The sequence below is a fragment of the Crocodylus siamensis genome, chromosome 14 (assembly GCF_052110815.1).
Source record: "Crocodylus siamensis isolate JL-2025a chromosome 14, ASM5211081v1, whole genome shotgun sequence".
Lineage (NCBI taxonomy): Eukaryota > Metazoa > Chordata > Crocodylia > Crocodylidae > Crocodylus > Crocodylus siamensis.
Window position 1 is genome coordinate 28431740 of NC_143408.1, and position 23433 is coordinate 28455172.

Here is a 23433-nt window from a genome sequence, read left to right on the forward strand (position 1 = left end):
GCTTTCCTGTGTGGACAAGGCCTTCAGGGTATTCTGCGAAGCATCGTTTGGCTTAGGTCTGTCTTGGTAAAACGAGAATCCATGTGCTTGACGTGTATTCTCATCTGCAAGTGGTGTTTTTGTCTGAACGTCTCTAAACGTTCTTTGGCTGTAACCCCGTGGCTAGGTGGTAGTAGGTAGTTATTTATTAGGCGACTGTTTGCTGAAGGAACACTTGTTGCTATAAAGAGATGTCTCTTCTACTTCAGTGGAACCTTTTAGTATTTTTTTTTTTTTTTTTGCCTAGTTAAATATTGAAACATTATTATTCATGTCATTGAATGCTAAAATCCCTTTTTCATTCCAGGATGAGCAGTTCCTAGGTTTTGGCTCGGATGAAGAGGTCAAAGTACGAAGTCCCACCAAGTCCCCCACGGGTACGTTCGGGTTACGCGACTGTCTGTTGCTTACGTGTAACTGTGTTTTGTTCCCTCCCGCTATTTACGTTGCAAAAGTTTTTTCTAACAATAATAACGTATATTTACTATGAGATCTTACTGCAAAATAACTGAGCGTCTTCTGCTCCGAGTAGTCTGCTTACAGAAGGTTTGTTCGTGGGGGGTTGTGCTTTGTAGACCTCTCTTCCACAGCGTCTTTCTTGAAGAGCTGCCCCTTGGCAGAGTCCCACATTTCACAAGCAGCGTGTTATGCTTATGAAGGTGTCTCTTCATAATATACATGGGGAATACCAGAGGATTTTGGTATAACTGCCTGACTGACATCCTCTAGATTCTCAGTTGTAGCTTTGGAGCCTGTCATTCTGCTACAATTAATGAGGGGAGCTTTTAATCAATTATTATTGTTGTTGTTGTTGTTAGAGAGAGTGCGAGAGCTGACTAAAATGGACAAATTAAAATTTAAACGTGTTAACTTTATAAGATGTAGCATGGTATCTTTTTACTTTGACTTCTGGAATACAGTGGTTAAGATTTCAAAGACATGATTAAATTCCAGTGGTTGATCTTGGACTGTTAACATTTTTCCCAAGAAAATCCTCCAAAAGATTTGAATTTGGACAGCGTTCACTCTTTTGAAGAAAAAAAGGGGCAACTATCCACTTATTCTGAAGAATATGATGTTTGCAAAGGACAAATGTTCCCATTCTGCTTCCGTTCCAGTTTGTTCACGTGCTCAGTGTGTGGGGTTGCGGTGGAAGGGAGGGGAAGAAAGGAATCCTGTGAAATGATGCTATGGCCTGATACTGTAGTACTCCCTATACCACCCGATGCACATTGCTTCCTTTCTCCCATTGGTTTTACTATGCAAGATCTCAGCAGCTAGATAATCCTTGTTATAACTCTTATTACTAACCTGCAAACTGCTGTTGGTATTCAGTGGTACATAGGTTCCAGTAAAAAGGTTTGAACTTTTCTGGTCTCTTCCACCACTTTTATGGAGAGAATGACCTTGAAATAATGCTATTCAGCATGCATTCAGAGTTGATCTTGATGCAATGCTTCATGGTAGATTTAAAGCCCATGATTGCTTTTTTGTTGGTTTGGTTTTTTTCCTAATAACCTCCTATCCGGAGGTTTTTAGCTTATTTCTAAATAATTTGAAGATGTTTTGAGGTTTGGAAAAGGAGTGCAGAATCCTTCCTCTTCCCTTAGGGGGATGTTTGAAACAAGTCTGACTCTTTTTTTTTTTTTGTGCATGAGATGGCTCTTAAAACTAGAAAAGCCGTGGCAGTTAGTCAGGTTTAAGTCCATCGTGAAGATGAGAAATCCTGTATTAGTTTTCTCTTCACAAGTATAGGGTAACGACTTCACTGTAGGTTATTGTTGTTTGCTTGGGGGGTTGGTTTTTGGGTTTTCTAAATTCCCAATTTTACTTGTGGAACAATATCACTAAATCCATATCCCATCTCCTGATTCAAGCTGGCAGTGTTTTAAAGCAGGCTTTCAGACAGACTATGTCTGATCTATTATGAAGCAAAAGAGATGTGTGCGAAAGTGAGTAATACTAACAGGGGATGAGACACTGAAATCTGAGATCAGCATTTCAGTGAGGAGATTATTTTGATGTTAATGATGTAGTTTCAGGGCTGTGTTTAACCATATTAGGCATAAGTAGCTACAGACATGGGTGCAAATCTCATGCTAGGGAAGACATTCAGTTCTCAGAATATACTGACACAAAAATGGCACGTAATTTCATAAAGAACTCCTTCGGAGATGCTCTCAGCACTGCCTAACCGCTTTCAGTAAACTCTGTTCTAGTCGGTCTTTGATTCCAGCTAGTAGTAGCTTCTTGATATGAAACGGTTGAATTTTTGGTGAACCAAACAACTCCACCTTCCATCTTGTGGGAGATGATTGACCTTTCACCTCTGGTAGTCTAGGTCGGATCACCATTTTGGTGGTGTTTAACCTAGATTCCAGCGGATAAACGTCCCCTTTGCAATACTCTGTACAGTTTGACCACTGAGCAGTAACTGCTACGAAGAAACTTTGTCCCAGAATTATTCAGGTGTTTGAGGGCAAGGTTGAAGCGCATTGGCAGATGGTTGGAGACCCAGAACTGGAGCAGCAGGGTTGGCGGGTAGCAGATGGAGCTAAAGGTGCATGACATCTGCCCGGCGCTGACTTCAAGTGCGGCCAGAGGGGGTGCGTTGATTCCAAAATCAAGGCAAGAAGAAAAGCTTAGGACAGTAAAAATCTCTCTCAAGTCTGTTTTTCTCCACGTGCAGTTCTTAGTAACGTGTAGAAAAATATTTTAGAAAAAATGTATTTTTTTCGAAGTTTTTCCATTCTTTGCAGATGGTGTTTCAAAAATTAATCTTTGTTATTTGCTGTTCCCTTTTTAAATGTTATTGTTTTTAAAATGTGTCCTTTTGATTGAAAAGTATTTGAACTTTTCTTGAAATGTGACTAGATCCTTGCTATAGAAGAATTTTAAAGGATTTCTTTCGTGTACAAGTTTTCGTGACAGTTGTAACAATAGCAGTTGGATTGAAAATGTTTGACAGCCTGTTTCATGTGACTTGTGTTGCGTAAGCTCTGATATGACTTGGGTAGCGCGATACCGGTGTACAGCAAAGCTGAGTGTGCACTCTACGTTCTCTCTTTCCTCCTCAGTTAAGTCTAGTCCACGAAAACCTCGTGGGAGACCCAGGAGCAGTTCTGATCGAAGTTCGGCTGCTCTCTCAGACTCCTCGTCAGTGTGTTCTCCTCCAAGCAAGTCTGAAAATCTATCCATGGAAAAAATAAAGAAGAAAGAATTGAAGGGTGGGGAGAAGAGACGAGGCAGGCCTCCAACACTTAGCAGTGTGAAGTTCAAAGTATCACAAGTGAAGGACACATCGGATGCTCAGAAGGGGAGCAAAGAAGAAAAAGAGAGCCTGAAGAAAATAAAAAGGGCACCGTCCACTACATTTCAGCAAGCTGCAAAAATCAAGAAATTGAGAACTGGTAAACTCTCCCCACTGAAATCTAAATTTAAGACTGGAGGGAAACTTCAGATTGGGAGGAAGGGGGTTCAGATTGTTCGCAGGAGAGGAAGGCCACCATCTTCTGAACGTTTAAAGACTGCTTCAGCGCTGGTCATAAATTCGCAGCTGGAGAAACCCCAAAGGGTACGTAAAGAGAAAGATGGTACGCCACCACTCACAAAAGAAGAAAAGAGTGCTGTTAGACAGAGTCCTCGCAGGATTAAGCCTGTTAGGATTATTCCTTCCACAAAGAGGACAGACGCAACAATAGCTAAGCAGCTCTTGCAGAGAGCAAAGAAAGGGGCACAAAAGAAGATCGAGAAAGAAGCAGCTAAACTGCAGGGCAGAAAGGGAAGAACCCAGCTCAAAAATATCCGTCAGTTTATCATGCCAGTCGTGAGCGCTATTTCTTCGCGGATCATAAAGACACCCAAGCGGTTCATTGAAGATGAAGACTATGACCCCCCTATCAAAATAGCTAGACTAGAGTCCACACCAAACAGTCGGTTTAGTGCTACATCCTGTGGGTCCAGTGAAAAATCAAGCGCTGCTTCTCAGCACTCATCTCAGATCTCTTCAGATAGTTCACGATCAAGTAGCCCTAGTGTTGACACGTCCACAGATTCGCAGGCATCTGAGGAGATGCAGACGCCTTCTGAAGAGCGGAGCAATACTCCAGAAGTTCACGCCTCTCTGCCTGTTTCTCAGTCCCCAGAAAATGATGGCGCTGATAGGAGAAACAGGAGGTTTTCGATCTCGGAAAGAAGTTTCGGCCAGAGGGCAGCTAAAAAGTTGTCAGCCTTGCCAAGCGCGTCCCAGCAACAGTCCTCCTCCTCTCCTCCCCCGCCGTTGCTCACTCCTCCGCCACCGCTCCAGCCAGCTTCCAGCATCGCAGACCACACACCCTGGATCATGCCTCCAACAATACCGCTGGCGTCGCCCTTCCTTCCCGCTTCTGCTGCACCCATGCAAGAAAAACGCAAGTCAATTTTGCGAGAACCAACCTTCAGGTGGACCTCTCTAAAACATTCTAGGCCAGAACCACAGTACTTTTCTTCAGCAAAGTATGCCAAAGAAGGTCTCATCCGTAAACCGATATTCGATAATTTTAGACCCCCGCCACTGACGCCTGAAGATGTTGGCTTTGCATCTGGTTTTTCAACACCTGGTGCTGCTGCTCCAGCGCGTTTGTTTTCTCTTCACTCTGGAACCAGATTCGATATGCACAAAAGAAGCCCTCTGTTGCGGGCTCCGAGATTCACCCCAAGCGAGGCCCACTCCAGAATCTTTGAGTCCGTGACGTTGCCTTCCTCTGTCGGCCGAACCAGCGCAGGGACCTCGGCAGCAAGCGCGTCTTCTAGGAAACGAAGGAGAAAAGCGTTTAGCCCCATTGGATCCGAGCCCAGATCTCCTTCGCATTCCATGAGGACGAGAAGTGGGAGACTTAGTACCACTGACCTGACAATGCTCACATCGCAGTCATCTGTCCCTTCCTCATTAACTAGCATGTCTGTTAGTTCTCTTGCCACTAGTGCCTTAAATTCAACTTTTACTTTTTCTTCCCATTCCCTGAGTCAGTCTGGGGAATCAGCAGAGAGAAGCCAGAGACCAAGGAAGCAGACTAGCACTCCAGCAGAGCCTTTCTCCTCCGGAGGTCCTGCTCCTCTCTTTCCCTGGTTCACATCAAGTCACCAGACAGAGAGAGGGAGAAACAAAGACAGGGCTGCAGAGGAACTGTCCAAAGACAAAGACGCTGACAAAAGCATGGAGAAGGACAAAAGCCGCGAGAGAGACCGAGAAAGAGAAAAAGAGAATAAGCGGGAGTCGAGGAAAGAGAAAAGGAAAAAGGGGTCGGACATTCAGAGCAGCTCTGCTCTGTTCCCTGGAGGCAGAGCGTCCAAAGAAAAGGTTGTCAGTGAAGATGTTGTAGCATCATCTTCTGCAAAAAAAGCTGCAGGGCGGAAAAAGTCTACAGCAATAGACCCCATGGCAGATGTTCCTGCTGCGGCTCTTGTAGAGACGACAGCCGTCAAAACCAAAATACCCAAAAGAGGTAGAGGGGTGTTAGAAAAAGCAGATCTGGAGCTTGGTTCTGCTGCTGCGTCTCTGGAGAAGGAGAGAGCTGTACGCCTTTCTGCACCTTCATCAAGCACCGTTAAACATTCCGCTTCCTCCATCAGCTCTATGTTGGCTCAAGCAGACAAACTTCCAATGACTGATAAGAGGGTTGCCAGTCTCCTGAAAAAGGCAAAAGCCCAGCTGTACAAAATTGAGAAGAGCAAATCCCTCAAACAGACAGATCAGCCAAAAGCACAGGTATCTTTTTTTTTTTTTTTTCCTGTGTTCATGATGGTTCCACAATACATTTTTGTGGCATACTTGAATTGGAAATTGCTAGTATCGTTTAGATGCTAAAACAGAAGAATGTAGTATATCAAAGTGAGTAACTGTTAATGCAGCAGATGGTACCTAATTTGAAAATAAGAAGCTCTGGGCAGAAGTTGAGGGGGAGAAAAAGCTGCTGAAGTTGGTTCAAGATGGAGCTGCACATGGTTTTTGGAAGCAATGCAGTGTCTTCCCTTGCTGGGTTTCTTAGGCTAAAATTGAGTGATGTATTAATCTACTGTAGTTGGAGTTTGTAAGGGCTAAACCACAGAACTTAAATCTTTTTATTTCGTGGCGCGTTTCTGGTGCCCCATTTCCCGACTTGCCAAAATTACGGAAATTTCTTTCTCTTTTTTTTTTTTTTTTTTTTTTTTGAGGTTCATGTTCTTGTGATCTGTCTTATAAGAAAGGATCAGGTTCCCTTGGGATATTGCATTGGACAAAAATGGGAGCTAATTTTTCTCTTCTGTGTTACCCGTGCCCTTTTCAAGGGCTCTTACTGCATTTTTCTCCTCTGGTATTTTCTCTCGCATGCTTTTTTTCTGGCAGTAATGCTTATTTTTGATTTAAATTTTATTTACTTAGTCATATTTTCATGTGTCTTGCTGGCTCCAAGGCCATTAGACAGCAGCTTGATTTGTCCCTCTACCTTCTGTCGAGACCGTTAGACTGGTGTAAAGTATTAGCCGGTTTTATCCTAATCTCTCAATGCCACCTTTAAATTTTTGGTACCAGTGCATTTTATATGAGGAAATAATAGCATTTAGACATTCAGTTTCTTGTGATCAGAGATTAAAGTTGGCCATAGAAACTGTCATTTTAATTCGAGTTAGGTTGCTCTGTATTGGACAATTGAAACTGAAAAAGCAACTGTGAAAGCCAGCTTCGTCTCAAATTCTTAAAGACCTGCTGATTGAACATCTAATTTCATGCATTCAGACTTACATGAAGTGGTGAGTAATGTGTTGTTACATGTTCTAGTGCAGTGCCTGTCTCAGTACCTTTTGTTCTCGCACACCTGAAATTTAGGGTCAAGAGAGCGATTCTTCTGAGACTTCAGCGCGAGGACCGCGAATCAAACATGTTTGCAGAAGAGCAGCTGTAGCACTAGGCCGAAAGCGAGCAGTATTTCCCGATGACATGCCTACTCTGAGTGCCTTACCATGGGAAGAACGAGAGAAGATTCTGTCTTCCATGGGGAATGATGGTAAGTTCAAAGTTTTCCTTTGCAGAACTGCTGCGGTTGTTGCAAACCCCCCGCCCCCAAATTTAGTGGATGCTTGCTATATAGGTAAGTGTGTAATGCTATAGAAATGACTCGGCTGCGTTGGAAATTTAAGCAGGGAAAAGTCTGTGTTGAGCAGATACGGAACACTTGAAATAAATTTCTAGTGCAAGAGGTTTTGCTATTCTTGCTACCCCCTATTACTTTTACAAACGTGTGCCTTAAAATTTCAGTTTCTGGACTGGAGTCTTAAATGTGTTCATCTTTTACGTGGCTCTGCAGGTTGAGCCACTGCTTTCTGGAAAGGATAATTCCTGAGCTAACGGAAATGGTCTTAATGGCTCGTGAATTCATATCAGACTTTTCTTATGACAGATAAGTCATCAATAGCTGGCTCGGAAGAGGCTGAACCCCTTGCTCCACCTATCAAACCAATTAAGCCGGTTACCAGAAACAAGGCACCCCAGGAGCCTCCAGTGAAGAAAGGTCGGCGCTCAAGGCGGTGTGGACAGTGTTCAGGGTGCCAGGTTCCAGAGGACTGTGGTGTCTGCACGAACTGCTTAGATAAACCCAAGTTTGGTGGGCGTAACATAAAGAAACAGTGCTGCAAGTAAGTGTGCATCTGACAAGCGCCTTGGCTTAGCCCTGCTTTGGCGTGAAGCAAGTGCCCGTGCCCCTGGGATGATGGGGAGAGAGTCGCTCTGTGTCAAAAGCGGAACGGATGGGCTGTGGAGGGAATCCGGTTCGAAAAGCTCTGTCTAGTGCTTGGTTGCTCCAGAAGTAGACCGTTAAAGGAAATGCAAGTGATAGAACACAAACTGATATTGAGTATTTTTGCCCTAAAATGTGGGCATCTTTTTCTTTAGGGCCTTCTCCCTCTCCTGTCCCCAGATACAAAAATCCACGCTTCCTTTTTTGGGTCATTTACAGAGTTTAGTAATGGCGGAAAAGATTGGAAATTATTTTCCCGGCAGCGTATTGTAAAGAATTTGATTTGTCTCCGTATTTTTTTTAAATGATGTGTATATACGGTGTTTTTCTAGTACATATTTGGCATATGGTGAAGGAAACCACGGAATTTGGTTACAAATATCACTTTAATTTTTCTTGATCCCTCGTATCGTTTTATCCAAACCTTTTTATGCGTAAATATCACTGGTTTGGAGCTCTCTTTTATTCTTTCTTTAGTCTTTACATTAGACTGGCTTTACCAGCCTGCATAATCTGTTTGAGACAGCAGCAAAGCAAAGTGGCATAAATAAAGATTGTTGTGATATGAAAGCTATTTATAAAGCGTAGCTGTGAGAATTGCTGCATAGTGTGCATCTGTGTGAAAACACTCTGCAGAGCGGAGTCTGTAAGTCATCCCTCTATCAGCAGCTCTTCCCAGGCCCTGGGCAAGTTTTCAAAACCAGTGGTCTGTTACCAGAGGTAAAGGAAAAAGAAACATGACTCCGGTGTGCAGCAGATATTGTGCACTTAATATTGCATGAAAATTGGGCGTTTAAGTTGTGGAAAAAAATAAACATTTGTTGACCCTGTGCTGCGCCACTCCATATAATCAACAAAGTTATTTGCGTACGAGGGAGATGCTTTGTCCTGCGGACCAAGTCCACGTGCAGTCACCAACTATTTAGCCCAGCTTTCGCTGAATTCCAGGAAACTTGCAATTGAGGGAGCTTGGCATGGTTTTTCAGATCTCTCAAATGTGTCCGGAGACTTCTGTGTCTCCCAGATCCCAGCGTACGAGAAAGGGAACCGATAGAGATGTCGCCATAATTGCTTTATCTCTGGTGGAACTCTGTGCAAACTTGCAAGTTGAGTAACTGACGATGTGAGCCAGAAGTTTGTGAAAAGGCTGCTCAGCCCTAGACAGTTTTAAAGGAAAAATGAATGGTTTTGCATCTAAAAGCCCCAATAAGTTTGTGTTTCCAGCCCTTTACCCCTATTTTATCTTTTTTCCTCTACGTTCCATTTATCCTAGGATGAGGAAATGCCAGAATCTGCAATGGATGCCTTCAAAAGCATACCTCCAGAAGCAAGCTAAAGGTAGGCACAGCAGGTTATCCTTTGGCAAGTTCTGCTTTGGGTGCTAAATTCATCATTAGCTGTTTCTTCCCCAATCACTGTGACCACGCTGGCCGTGGTACTCAAAATTAAATGTGTTAATGTTATCGGCTGCACTATTCCCACTAGTGCTCAACCTTCCCGTGTTCCGAGAGCCCAGCGCATTTTTCACGTTCTTTTGATTGTAAAATAAGATGGATGCTTGGAAGTCACGTAACCACATTTGACTGACTTGATTGGTGCTTTTTTGTCTGCAGCTGTGAAAAAGAAAGAGAAGAAATCCAAGACAAATGAAAAGAAAGAGAGCCACTCTGGGAAGAACCAGTTAGACTCCGGGCAGAAACCAGTTCCTCCCACTGTCCTAGCAAGAGAAGATAATGCCTTGAAGAAGAACAGCGAACCTGCCCGAAAGCCCAGTGAGGAGAAAAACGAAGAGGGAGGCTCCTCTGTCCCAGTGTCGGAGTCCAAACAGGTTGCTGCTTCTGGTTCCAGAAAAACTGGCAAACAGGCACCCCAACCAGTGCAGGTTTCCCCTTCTTCTCAGCTGCCTAGCTCAGGGCCACTGAAGAAAGAAGTGCCCAAACCTGTCCCTCCTGAGCCCAAGAAAAAGCAGACTCCACAGCCAGAATTAGGTAAATGAACACATTTAATTAAAATAACCAGTCATCTCTTTTAAAAACTGACATTGGAGTAAAAGGTTGCAACTGGTTGTTTAATATTGAATGTTTTTAGGGAATGTAAAACTGGAACATTCTTTGTGAACCAGAGTAAATTTCATGGCAAGTTTGATTTTAAAATCAGATTTCTTGATCTAGAACTTAGTACCGTATTGTTCCATTTATAAGTCGGCCTATTTTTTTTCCTCCAAAAGAATCATAAAAATTGCAGTCAGCGTATATGCAGGGTCACCCTGTCATATGGATCCCCAGCAATTTTGAGGGGTTTTTGTTATACTGTCAGTGTTTTTGTGCAAGCATTGAAAATACTAAGTTAACTTCAGTATGTGTTCTTTTTATTTTGGTATGTTTGGTGCATCATCCCTCCCCCTCTGTGTCCTTTTTTTTTAAGTTGTATGACTCTCCTGTAGGAGTTTGTAAAAGCACCAGCAGTTTAAGGATTTTGTATACTTTTACCACCTGATGTGGGGAGGGGATGGGGGCAGGAGCCATTTTCCCTAAAAATGTGGTGTCAGCGAATATGCGCAGTCAACTTATAATCGAACAATATGGTATATGCAAAGGACTGTCTAGTTTAAAGTGCAGTTGCCACAGTGTTAAACTGTTGTTATTGTTGTCCACGTGGCACATAACAAAGTTGAATGGGCCAGACGGAGCAAAATTCCTCCCCAGAAAATCAGTGTAGCGTGTATGTTACGAAGTGAGACGCACAGGTCTTAGACCGCAGTTTTAGGGTAATGCTTTGCTGTTGGATGTGTTGCACTTTGGGGAGTCACGTGTGTTTCGGGAGTGCAGGTTTGCCCTGTTGTTTAGGAGGATGCTGAAGGCAGAGAGAATTGTGGACAGCTGCAAATAAGGAAGCTGTCCATAGTAAAGTGTGGGCCTAAAATTGCATTTCCTTGAGCGTATTATTCCTCTTCTTTCCAAAGGTTGCTTTTAGTTCCAAGAACTTGACTTATGATTTTTCTCTTCTTCCCTAGGCACAGAGCAAAGCAAACAGAAAAAAATCACTCCCCGTCCAAGTTTCCCTGTGAAACAGAAACCTAAAGAAAAGGTGGTGTACTGCATTTTGTGCTGCATATTCAGTAAATTACAAGACTTTGAAACTTACTTTCTTCTGTCAGTTACAAATGTGCAGCCTTGACTTGGCTTCTGAGCTGTCTATGATTTAAGGAAAGATTGTCATGTAAATAGTTGTTTTAAGAATTCAATTCATTCAGAATTTACTTCTGTTCCGTACTTCTGGAATGTTAATCTGAGATGGGGACAGTCTGGTTTCCACTCAAATTCCAGATCTGTGTGTACTTTTACAAAGGACAAATTTTCCATTACTTATCCTTAGGGAGAAATTTGAAGCTTTTTACCGAGCCAGATTCCTTCACTTACCTCCTTTATGCCTCGGCTTTGAGTTGTGCGTTTTGTAGATCACGTCAGCTAATTTTCTTTGTACGTGAATTACCGTTGTTCTGTTTAACCTGATTTATTATTTTTTAAGATAGATAGATAGTTTTTGGTGTTGGAATAAATGTTTTTTTAAATTGACTTTCTAGGAAAAGCCCCCTCCAGTCAGCAAGCCAGAGAACAGCACATTGAATTTGCTCAGTACTCTGTCCAACGGAAGCAGCTCCAAGCAAAAACCGCTTACAGATGGAGTCCACAGGATCAGAGTGGACTTTAAGGTAATGGTCCAGATGTCTTAGGAAACGGTTTGAATGTGATTGGCTGTAAACAAACACTGCAGTTGGTTTCCCTCAGGAACGATACCCTTGCCTTTTAACTTAGAGATGGTTAAGTGGTCTCCATCCCACAATATGAATAGGTAGTTTAGGAACCCTTTCAGCTCTCTGAAAAGTCATTCTACTAATAGCCTTTCGTGTACTCTCTGTTTACAATTACAATTTCTGTATTGGATGAAGAGAGTACTGTAACTCAAAACACTGATCCTCAACAAACGGAAGCGCACGTGAACTTTTCAAGGAAGGATTTCCGTCAAGAAAAACGTAAAACTGTGACTGCCTCTTGAGTCCACGTACTTTGAAACCTTTATTAATCCTACCTAAGTCACAGCAGTCCTTGGAGTTTTGTCTGGGGTTTTAAGTTAACTATTGAATCTTGCAGCTTTTTTAATATCAGTCACTGAAATACATTGACCACTTTCCTACTGCATCTTCAAGACTAATGCACCAATTACTCTTTCAGTTCCTCAAGAAATGTTTTAGTAGTTAAAACTATAATGTGGTCTCCTATTGCAAAGATTTTGGGTTTTTATAAAAAAAAAAAAAAATACTACAGTATCATAATTCATAAACTATGAACGGTCAAAATAATTTTTAAAAAATGTACGCGTGGAAGTGAGTGTATTATGAGATGTTCTCATTAAGTCTGCTTACTAATTCACAAATCTGTCATGTTTATTGTGGGTCAATTTAATAGCAAGGATTAGTGAGAGAAGACTAGTTATTGGGTAAGAATAGGTTTGAGGGATGAACTTTTTTGCTGTTCTGAAAATGAAGTTGCTTAGTTAACACTGCCTAGCAGCCATTGTGTTGGAGTGGGGTTTTTTTGTTCTGTGTTTGCCTTGACGTTGGGTTTCTCTGTTGTGCATGGTGTACACTTTTGTGCTTTCAGGAGGACTGTGAAGTTGAGAACGTTTGGGAAATGGGTGGATTAGGCATCTTGACCTCGGTACCTATCACTCCTAGGGTGGTCTGCTTTCTGTGTGCCAGCAGTGGACATGTGGAGGTAAAGTATCTGGTTGTGCTGTCGACGGTCTTAAAACGTGACAAGCAAGGAGCTTTTCCAACAATAGTGCGTGTGAGTCTCTCTGGTCATCTTAAACCACAGGGAATTCACTAGCGTCTACCACTCCTTCCTCTTCTAATCCTGTTACGTCCTGTAGTGCCCAAACACATGATACATAAAATCAGCCATTGTTTAAAGAGTTTGGCAGTACCTCCAAAGGAAGTGACTTGATAGTTGAGACAAAGGGCAAAGTTTTTCAAAAGCACCAAGTCTCATGCTTAATGATTGAAGCACCCATTTTCTGGCTTTAGGGACCTGAGTTGTGTTGAAAATTGACAGGAGGGATCTGGGCTCTCGGCCCTTTTCTTCAGCGGCTCATAAGTTATTGAGCGTGGGACTCGGGTGCTTTGAAAACTTTGTTATCCTTCTTCCCTCATTCCTTATGTTACAACCAAATTGGGGAAATTTGAGAGAAGCGTTAAAGAAATCGCTGAATGAGCTTCTGGAAGGCTTCCTCCATCACCAGGTTTACAGACTCAAAATGCTGAGGAAGGAAGCGTCTTACTTGGCATCCAAGTACCCAGCATTTTTTGGGTTCTCCATAAAGAATAAATGTCCATTAACGTCCAAACCTAATGCTGTCTAAAGTTAGGCTCTGGCGCTATATTCTGTGCATTGAAATAAGTGGCCTGACTTCCGATGTCATGGTTAGGTCCTGAAATGTGGATGCGCACATATGGGTTTGGGGTCCTAATTTTAAACTTTGGCATCGGAAAATTTTGCATAAGAGGCTTTGTACATAGTTATTTCATGTCAAGGTAAAATATTTACATAAAAACATAACTGCCCTTGACTGGGTCACACTGTAGATCCATCTTGCCCAGACACCCATGTCTGAGAGTGGATGCTGAGAGGCAGTGAACAGGGTATGACCAGGGCTTTTCCCCTATTCCTTTCCCACTTGCAGATTCCACCATGGAAGGTCCAGGAAGTTCTGATTTGGAGGCTGTATGCTTAATTCACATGCTCAGTCACTACTGATGCCCCTTTCCTAAAGGAATATATCCAATCCCTCTTTGAATCTGGCTTAATTGCCCCAATGTCTTGTGGCAATTAATTTCACACTCTAATTACGTGCTGTATGAAAAAGAACTTCCTTTTGTTAGTTTTAAACTTACTCCCTAGTAGTTTCCTGGTATGACCCCCTAGCTGTTGTATGGTGACAGAGCCAATAATAAACCCCTACTGACTTTCTCTTCACCGTTCAGTATGTTGTAATGTAAACCCTTACCATGCACCCCCCACCCCCCAGTCTCTTGCCTGAGCCGAGTAGGCCGAGCTTCTTCAGTCTCTTCTCATTTGGAAGCCCCTCATTAGAACAGACACAAGCATTTGTATTCAAAAGTGGAGCTTGAAACAGACCTGGGAGTAGGTGGGTTGGGTGAGAATTTGGGAAAGCATTTGACTTAGCTGAGTTTTCCCCCTTGTAGTTTGTGTATTGCCAGGTGTGTTGTGAGCCCTTCCACAAGTTCTGTTTAGAAGAGAGCGACCGGCCCCTTGAGGACCAGCTGGAGAACTGGTGCTGTCGTCGGTGCAAGTTCTGTCACGTCTGTGGGAGGCAACACCAGGCGACAAAGGTACTAGGAATAACTTAGCAGGGCTGCTTTAAGCTAACTCTTTTCCCTCCCAGGTCAGGAAATCCTTGTAAAATAACCCATCAAAATCATCAAGCAGTGGGACCAGATGTGTCATGATTTGATTAGCACCGGGGCATAGAATCTTTCCTCACACATAATGGCATAGCATTGTCGTTTCTTTGACTGCGTGGCGAGTAGCTTAGCTGTGATCGTTGCCTGTCCCACGGGATGTGGGATCTAGCGTAAAAGAAGTGCTCCGGGGATAGTGTCCTTCCTTGGCTGTTTGTTACAGTATTGCTGGTTTTGACCTTTCTGTAGCAGTTGCTGGAGTGTAACAAGTGCCGAAACAGCTATCACCCTGAGTGCCTCGGACCAAACTACCCAACAAAACCCACCAAGAAAAAGAAGGTTTGGGTGAGTTTGCTTTCTACAGCTCTGTGTTGGCCTGTTTCTCGAGGAACCGTCAGCAAAGCTCAGCTTGTCAAAATGGAGACCTTGACATATGTGACGGGGTTTCTCATGCTATGACCAGATTGTCAGCTTCGCTGAGTGAACATCCAAAATGTACTGCCTCCTTAGGGAGGGTGTTCATGGTTTTCATAAGGAAGCTTTGGTAGTGCCTTAATAATGAGATGGCTTTTGGGTTGCTCTTATGGCAAGTGCCCACTCCACCTTTCTGTTGATTAATCATCTTCCTAATTAATCCTTCTGAACGTGGTGTGAGAGAACAAGAGACCAAGACATTTATAAGTAAAGAATATAGGTTTCCGCTGTCAGTTGTTACTGGCGCATTGACAGGTGCATGCCTAACACTTTGGACCCTTCTGTAATAGGAATTTGTTTTCTGCTGCATCTGAGGTTTTGTTAGTTTCCTCTAATTCTTGCTCAGGCACATGGGGTTGTAAAGAACATCATCCTAGTCTTGCCTTGGGATTTTTCAAGCTACAGCAAGGTTAACTATGGCATAGTTGTCAGTGGCAAAATAACTGGGGTAAGGTGTATTTTCTTTGTGTGGTTGCGTTTCCCTTGGAAGAGGGGAGCACTTCCTTTGATGGTTATCTGTGGGGCGTTATATGTTGAAACCACCCAGTCTGACCTTGGAAAGTACGTTTATCTCTGTCATATCATAGCTGCATGTTAGATGATCAATTTGCAGAACAGTCCTTTGGGACTAAAGAATAGAGGTCCTGAGATGGTAGCAAAGATGCTCTCTTCATCCAAATACGTATGTCCTTTCTTGCAGATCTGTACCAAATGTGTTCGCTGCAAGAGCTGTGGATCAACAACTCCAGGCAAAGGGTGGGATGCACAGTGGTCTCATGACTTCTCACTGTGTCATGATTGTGCCAAACTCTTCGCTAAAGGTACAAAAAATGTTTGCACCATGAGCGGACATGGGAACTTATTCTTAAGGAGACTGTAATCTTAATGAGAAGATGTCATTGTAGAACTGTGAGGATCAATGAAGCAGTTGAGCCCTGATCCCAGTGTGCAGTGCCTATAATTGGCATGGCTTGGAATCTGTTAAAGCACAAATTATGAAACCTTGTGCCGTATGAAAGGTGGAGATTGCTTTTCCTGTGGCTGAACACTGCCTCTTAGTGGCAATCTTCAGCGCTTTCAGAGGCTAAGCTTTACAAAATGATTGGGTTTATTTCAGAATTGTTGTCCATGGTTCCCTGTTTGCAGCTGAGAATGTGTCAGGTTTTTAAAACAGAATCAGTTGTGACACAAAAAATGTGGGTCTGGGCATTTGTTCTTCCCTCTCCTCGTCAGTTGCGTCCGTCCTTCATGTATGAATTCAAGGGGCGCGAGCAGTAAGCAGAAAGTCAAATGGCTAGGAGAGGAAATTGAGTGTACTCTGTTTGTCAGAAAAGGGTAGGGTTTTCTGGGTTTTGTAATGCTTTTTATCGCTCTCATTTCTTCCTACAAAACTATATGGGCATGTATCTTATTAGCCTCACAATAAAAATAAAGCCCTCAGTCATAGTGGAAATATAAGCTCGCCAATGCTCCAGATGACTTTTCAGTTATTTCTGGAGATATTCTTTATTTCAAGGGTAATTGTAGCAGCACTTACCTAATGGGTGGCATGGCTTTACAGGGCCTTGATTCTCAGTGTCATAGTCATTAAATACTCAGATGTGAACTCAGCAGTTGGAATTCTGATAGGACTCTTGATTTTTTTTATAAAGGAAACTTCTGTCCACTCTGTGACAAATGCTATGATGACGATGACTATGAGAGCAAGATGATGCAGTGTGGGAAATGTGATCGCTGGGTTCACTCCAAATGTGAAAACCTTTCAGGTGAGACGGTCTTAGTCTTAGTTTTCTGCCCCCTTGTAATGAGAGCTGTTAGGGTTTTGGGTTGGTCTAATCCAGGTAGTCAACCAACGCAACCGCTTTTTTGGGATTTCCGCAATTTTAGTACCTGAATTGAACCGGCGGCGTCTTTTGTGGGCTGTGCAAAAAACCACAAAAATGATCGTCTCCATGCAGCTGAATCACATTTACTTGTAACAGGTGTTTGCACATTTTGAGGGCTTCTTCGCAAACTACCTAGTGTGCTGTCACTGTAGCAGATCTGCACAATGTTTCTTGATGGCAGAGTCAGATTTACCTAGGCAGAATGTGTAGTGTGTAGAGTAGTTTCTCTTCCTCCCCCCCCCCCCCCCCCCCCCAGCAGCACCCATAGTTCAGCCATCCAGACTCATGTTTGCCACTTCTTTGTCACCAGATGAGATGTACGAGATCCTTTCTAACCTGCCTGAGAGCGTGGCATACACGTGCATTAACTGCACGGAGCAGCACCCTGCAGAATGGCGACTGGCATTGGAAAAGGAACTGCAGGTTTCTCTGAAGCAGGTTCTGACAGCCCTGTTAAATTCCAGGACCACAAGTCACTTGCTGCGTTACAGACAGGTGAGCTTGTGACTGCAGAATGAGTCCCATTTTTGCCCTGTTCTTGCCAGTGGCTTGCGTTCTGGTTGTGGTTCATGTCTTATTTTGGGTGACTTACTGTACTTGATAAATCATAGTGCACGTGATTTCAGTTTTTCTTACTTTTGTAGGTTTCCCCACGAAATACCAAAGATCAGTGACTTCTACAGTGTGCACGATTAGTGGATGATAGATCTCCCTTTTAGAGAGAGGGCAAATTTGAGATCATCACTGCTGAGGAAGGAGATTTTTTGTGCTTGAAGTACTTGCTTGGGAAGTTGTCTGACTTGAGGACAAGAATTGGGATCACCAGTGTTAATTACTTAGCCCCTTTGGTGCGAACAACCTTCTTCCTGCTGTCCATACTAAAAAGTATTAAGTTATTAAAAATAAAATAAAAATTGTTGTATGTGAGACGGATTCCAGACGCCCGCTTCTAAGAAGTTGGGGCTTGTTGTCACCTCTTGGGTTCAGTTCAAAAAATGTTCACAGTCACTTGAAGCTCTGCAGCCAACTTGCATTCCTGTTCAATGCCAGTATGTGCCTGTTTTTTGCCTGGTTCTTTGGCAGTCTTCCTTTTGTGCATAATATTGTTCAGCTGCCTTTTAAAGAAGTGAAAGGATAGTGAAATATCAGAGCTTCTAATGTATGCTCATTTTCTTACTTGAAGTGATAGTTCTGGGACTGCATCACAGCCAAGTAGAAATTAAGTCTCCTGAGTTGTGTCCCTACTTGGCTGCCCACTCAATGTGTCACCCAAGGTGCAGCTCTTCACCATGCGTTGCCCCTTTTGGTCCTTCTGTAGAATGGAGTTCACCCCACCACACAGGATACCACTTTGAAGAGTGACATTATGCCGGGAAAAATATTTCATAAACTTATGTAGATTTCATAGGCGTTAGGGCTGGAAGGGCCCTCGTAAGATGATCGGGTCCAGCCCCCCGCCCAAGGGGCAGCAAGTCAGCTAGGGTCAAAGCATCCCAGCAAGATAAGCGTTCAGGTGTTTCTTGAAAGTGTCCAGAGTAGGTGCTTGCACCGCCTCTGAAAGGAGGCTATTTCAGGCCTCGCGAGCTCGGACGGTAAAGAAGCTTTTCCTTTACGTCCAGCCTGAAACGGTCTTGGAGGAGCTTGTGACGGTTGGACCTTGTCATGCCCTGGGGTGCTCTGGTGGATGCTCTTGTCATTCCTTGGGGTGCTCTGGCCAGATGCTGAAACATTTGGATGCTTATTTGAAGGCTGTGGTGTTCAGTGGCACGGTTTTGTGTGGTCAGATTTCTAAAGAATCTGAAGAACTGATCCGATTGTTGTAAACGTACCTGTGACTTGCATGTGTGCAGCAGAATAGGTGAAGACTTTTGTTTCTGATGCACAGACCAGGCTCCTGTCTTAAGTAGTCGGTCAGTATTAGGCACTGCCCAGGAAGAGGTGAGAAGCAGGAAGATGTGCGAGCCGGGAAAAAACTTCAGACTATACTGGTGAAATAGCAAGGAAAATTGCTGTTACAGCACATCTGTTTAGCTCAGCATTGATTGATTTTGGTGTTTGGTTGGTTGGTTTGTTTATTATTTTTTACTATTTACCAAAAAAAAAGAGGACACATGTTTCCCAGGGTTAGAGGCCAGCACCAGTAAGCTGGTAAAAATCTTAAGGTTCTTTTGTTTGGTTTTTTTGGAGGTGAGCTCAGAAGTTTGCCCATTGAACCTCTTGTATTTTAGACTAATGTCATCCACATCTGTGCAGAGGAACAGTGTGTTCAAGCGTGACGTTATTCACTAAAGGCAGAATGTTGTCCTCTTCTGTTTGTTAACAGGCAGCCAAACCACCTGATTTAAATCCTGAGACGGAAGAGAGCATACCGTCCAGAAGTTCTCCTGAAGGCCCAGATCCTCCTGTCCTAACGGAGGTCAGCAAACAGGAAGAGCAGCAGCCTCTGGACCTAGAAGGAGTAAAAAGAAAAATGGATCAAGGCGGTTACACTTCTGTGGTACGTAACCTCATTCGTCTTACAGCGGCTCAATTGTAAACCCCACGTGTTATAAAATAGTTGGTTACATGCTGAAGTCTTCTCTTGTGAAGAGGGGGTCTGGGTTTACAAGCAGTAGTTTCAGTGCTACTACCAACCTGCCAGTAACGATATTCCTTTGTTGTCGGTTCTTCTCTGCTGAGCAGGTATTTTGGCCAAAGTAACTACAGATCCTGTGAAAAGTTGTACCAAAGGCTGAGGAGCTGGGGAGAGGTTATGGCAAATGTGCCTCATCAATTAAGTTGCACCGCCAGTTAATTGGCCAGACTGTTTGAGGTATAAGCAGTGTAGGGCTCTGGCTGATGTCTTTTAGTTAGTTGCAGGGGATTTGCGTGTAGGCTAAGCATAGGGCCTGGCCCAAGTATATGGAAGAGTAATTTGCTGATATGACAGATGTGTGTGTTTTCTTGCAGTTGGAATTCAGTGATGATATTGTGAAGATTATTCAAGCAGCCATTAATTCAGATGGAGGGCAGCCAGAAATTAAAAAAGCCAACAGCATGGTCAAGTCCTTCTTTATTCGGGTGAGCAAGATGACGGTTAATTTTTAAATGGTGTATTATGTCATAGACATGGTAAAAAAAAAACAAACCAAAAAAAACAAAAAAAACCCCTTTCAGTCCCTAATTTCTGATGGTTCTGCCCTTTATGGTGCCTTTGAGTTCAGTGTACTCCTGAGCATTTAGCATTGCTTGGCTGTCTCTGGAAAATAAGTAAAAGACTTCGGCAGTTTTCTTAAGGTTAAGAGCTTATTCTGACTAGCCTGAAATCTGCGCATCTGCAGTGGATCTTGGATAAACGTCCTTGCCCTTTTTGTGTATGTTTTGTAACATTTCTAATCGAGGGTTGTTTTTTATCTTCAGCAAATGGAGCGTGTTTTTCCATGGTTCAGTGTAAAAAAGTCCAGGTTTTGGGAGCCAAATAAAGTAACAAGCAAGTAAGTAACTCTTCTATAACAAGTAGCAGTACCTGCAGCGATTGGCAGCTGTTCAGACAAAAAAAAAAAAAAAGAGGTTCTGCTACTGCTAATTAAAATAGTAAGCAGATTCCTGTGCTCATGCATGTTTGTGGTTCCGAAACGGAGGGAATAAAAGCAGGATCTGAAACCTGGTGTAGAGGGTGTTGGCTGTTTGTGAGCCAGTCTCTGTCTAGCGTTGCTTGCATTCTGGTTATGGATTATCTCAAAGGACACCGCAGCGCAAGCCTTGAAGCATGCCTGACAGGGTGCAATGCCTGTTTGAGAAGCTAGGATTTGCACGAATGTGGAAGTGAACAGTTCTGGATGCTGAATGTGGATGTGCTAGTTGGCAGTTCCCAGATGTGTCCAGGCTTCACAGTTGACTTGTTTTATTTCCAGCAGTGGGATGCTGCCAAATGCAGTGCTTCCCCCTTCGCTTGACCATAACTACGCTCAGTGGCAGGAGCGTGAGGAGCACAATCGCACTGAACAGCCCCCTTTGATGAAGAAAATTATTCCTGCTCCAAAACCCAAAGGGCCTGGAGAACCAGATTCACCAACTCCTCTGCATCCTCCTACACCACCTATCTCTAGTAAGAAAACAGCTTCTGGCAGAGTTGGCCCTAAACCCAGTATGTCACTTGGCTACCCAAGGCAGGTCTTTATTAATTCTCCAGAGCAATGTGGATGCATTTATTCCTTTGGGCAATCTTTAAATGGTTCCATGGTGTCTTGTTAATCTAGAGTTTATCAAGTCAGTCGGGATAAGTGTAGCTTTGACAGAGCTACTTGAGCTACACCCAGGGTCCCCTTCAGATCTGTTCAGATACACTGGGCACAAAGGAATATGAGAAAAAGGGAGCAGGACAGGCTGCAGAGGAGGGAGGCAGGGACAGGATATGGCAGGCAGCATGAAGCTGCAGGTTTTGGATGGAGACAGCAGCAGGGAATCCTCTAGGGGTAGTTGGAGCTGCAAGGCTAGAGCCCCAAAAGGGGAGCACGGGAAGTTCTGGTGACGGGGGGGGGTGGGCAGGGAGCAGGGCAAAATTCTGGATTGGGTTTGCCAGAAGAACCAGCTTGCGGGTGGCAATAAGTTGTCTTCCTGTTGCGGATGGATCCTCCCCACTTTTCTTTTTAAAGCCCATGGAGGAGGAAGAGGTTGAGGAAACGTTGCTTGCCCTGGGGGTGTCTTGCCTCTCCACTGGTCCTTTCTTCTGTCTCTCTTCTGGGTCAGGAAGAGAAAAAACAAGAAAGGAAGTTATCCTGAACTGTTAGTTGGTTGGGATTTCTTCTGCCAAGCTTGAGCCCAGGAATGTTGTACATAACTGTCCCTTCTCCCCAGACAGTGCTCTTTGTAGGCTGTACAGTTTGCCTGACTGAAGTTTCAAAACTTCAGGCTGGTATTTGGAACTGTGTAGGCTGCTCTTTGGCTCTTCTACACTTGTGCATTTAAGACTTGTAAACTGAGAAGTCTTCTAGATAAATATTTCCCTCCCCAGCCTTTTCTCTTTAAAGACCGGTTGCCAGGAATAAACAACATTCTTTCTTTTGGCTGTAAGGCTCTGATAGAAGCAGGGAGGATAGTCCTGAACTTAATCCACCTCCTGATGTGGAAGACAACCGGCAGTGCGCACTCTGTCTGAAGTATGGCGATGATGGTGCTAACGTAAGTACCTAGCATACGTGCCCCTACAGGCTATGTAATAGGAACAGCATTTAACAGCGGATTTTGCTTTGAACCTGGAAGCACAATACAAGCAAGTGATTTGAAGTTCTCTTTGCTTGCAATCCGATATTAAAGTACTGTAGCTTATATTAAGAGAAAAATAATTATGTATTTTGCTCTGGTGTTGGATGTACTGTAGTTCTAATGTCAGCATTTCCCCTTGGCAGTGAGAGAGAGATTGCTGCTGTGATAGGAGCTCGTCATATAACATATGTAAAGAAAGTCTTAAGGAGGTGCACAGATTTTGGATGAAGTGACTGATAATAGTGGGAGGCGCAGGAAAAACCTGTAGGGACAGGAGTTTAATTTCCCTCCTTCATAGAGCGTGTTGCAGATTGTGAACATGTGACCAAGAGGACTCGACCTTTTCAGTCCTCTTTAGTTTGGATCCCTTTTTTAAACTTTGAGATTACTGCTAATTTGCTAGACTTCATTTTTGGGTGGTTTTAAGTCCAGTGAACTCCTGAAATCTTTGTGCTTTGCTGTGCACTACAGAACCTTTGAACAGACTTTCTGTTGCCTGCTGTTCTTTAGGATGCTGGACGTCTCCTCTACATTGGCCAGAACGAGTGGACACATGTGAACTGTGCTTTATGGTCAGCAGAAGTGTTTGAAGATGACGATGGGTCTCTGAAAAATGTACACATGGCGGTGATCAGGGGAAAACAGTTGGTGGGTATAAGCGAAAGGTGCTTAATTAGAGTTGAGAATATGTAGTGTTCAGATTTGAGGTCTGGCTGAAGGATATTTTGTGCGTGTCTCCTCCTGTTGTTCATCTGGTTGCTCCTTTTATGGATTGTAATACAAAGAATAACTTCCCAACATTTTCATTAAGCTAACTGAAAGCATAGGAAAGCTTACTTTTTCTTTCTGAGTTGCTGTAATCTCGTAGTGCAAAAAATAGGGGAAACCAAAAGGTGCTGGTAATGGGAGTGTGTGGGAGTAACACTTTGTGGACTGAGAATTTTTTTTCCCCCAAGGGAATCTCTCACTAACAGATTGTCTGACTCGAGCAATTTAGACACCATAGTTTTATTTTAAAAACACCCATACTTTTGACACGTCTTGTTGCTTAAGTGCTGCACCAAAATGTGTAAGATGTGCAACGGTGCGGTAAAGAATTAGGACTTTCTGGGTTGTCTGTTTGATTTGATGACACTAGTGAGACTTGGATGAGAGACAGAGACTGTGCCTAGATCAAAATTCCAGGTTAGCTGTTTGAGTTGAGAATAAACAGCAGCAGCTGAGCCCAGAAGGATGCTCAGAAAACCAAGTACTGATTAATTATTTTAACGTCTTACTTTCGTGCGCTAATCGTTTTAAACGTTGGACAATAATAAATAGTTGCATATAATTTTCTGCTCTGATTCCTAGTGGTCATGGAAGGTGGTTAATCTTGTAGTAAATCAGTGGTTGCTTCTCCCTGGAAGAAAGGAAGTGGGAATGGAGGCACTTGTTCAAACTATATTGTGAGACCAGTCTGGCCAAACTTTGGCCATAAATATTGGTATGCGTCAGTGGTGCACAAGCAGTCTAGTTGGGACGAATTGGTCAGCGGTAGGACTGTCATGAATAATCAGTA

The 23433-nt window shown here is 43.4% G+C and overlaps 1 protein-coding gene across 1 annotated transcript in view; it reads left to right on the top strand.

Annotated features, from left to right (window-relative positions):
• The window catches only part of KMT2A (lysine methyltransferase 2A), a 65719-nt gene that overhangs the window by 19425 nt on the left and 22861 nt on the right, over positions 1–23433 (top strand). The window contains exons 2-21 of the mRNA XM_090027696.1: positions 347–416; positions 3117–5785; positions 6884–7061; positions 7455–7689; positions 9064–9128; positions 9404–9778; positions 10804–10877; positions 11374–11502; positions 12452–12565; positions 14056–14202; positions 14521–14616; positions 15446–15566; positions 16398–16511; positions 16942–17126; positions 18955–19128; positions 19581–19691; positions 20031–20104; positions 20525–20718; positions 21685–21791; positions 22386–22523. Of these exons, the coding sequence (XP_089883822.1) occupies positions 347–416; positions 3117–5785; positions 6884–7061; positions 7455–7689; positions 9064–9128; positions 9404–9778; positions 10804–10877; positions 11374–11502; positions 12452–12565; positions 14056–14202; positions 14521–14616; positions 15446–15566; positions 16398–16511; positions 16942–17126; positions 18955–19128; positions 19581–19691; positions 20031–20104; positions 20525–20718; positions 21685–21791; positions 22386–22523 (5370 nt within the window). The remainder of the gene's footprint in view (positions 1–346; positions 417–3116; positions 5786–6883; positions 7062–7454; positions 7690–9063; positions 9129–9403; positions 9779–10803; positions 10878–11373; positions 11503–12451; positions 12566–14055; positions 14203–14520; positions 14617–15445; positions 15567–16397; positions 16512–16941; positions 17127–18954; positions 19129–19580; positions 19692–20030; positions 20105–20524; positions 20719–21684; positions 21792–22385; positions 22524–23433) is intronic.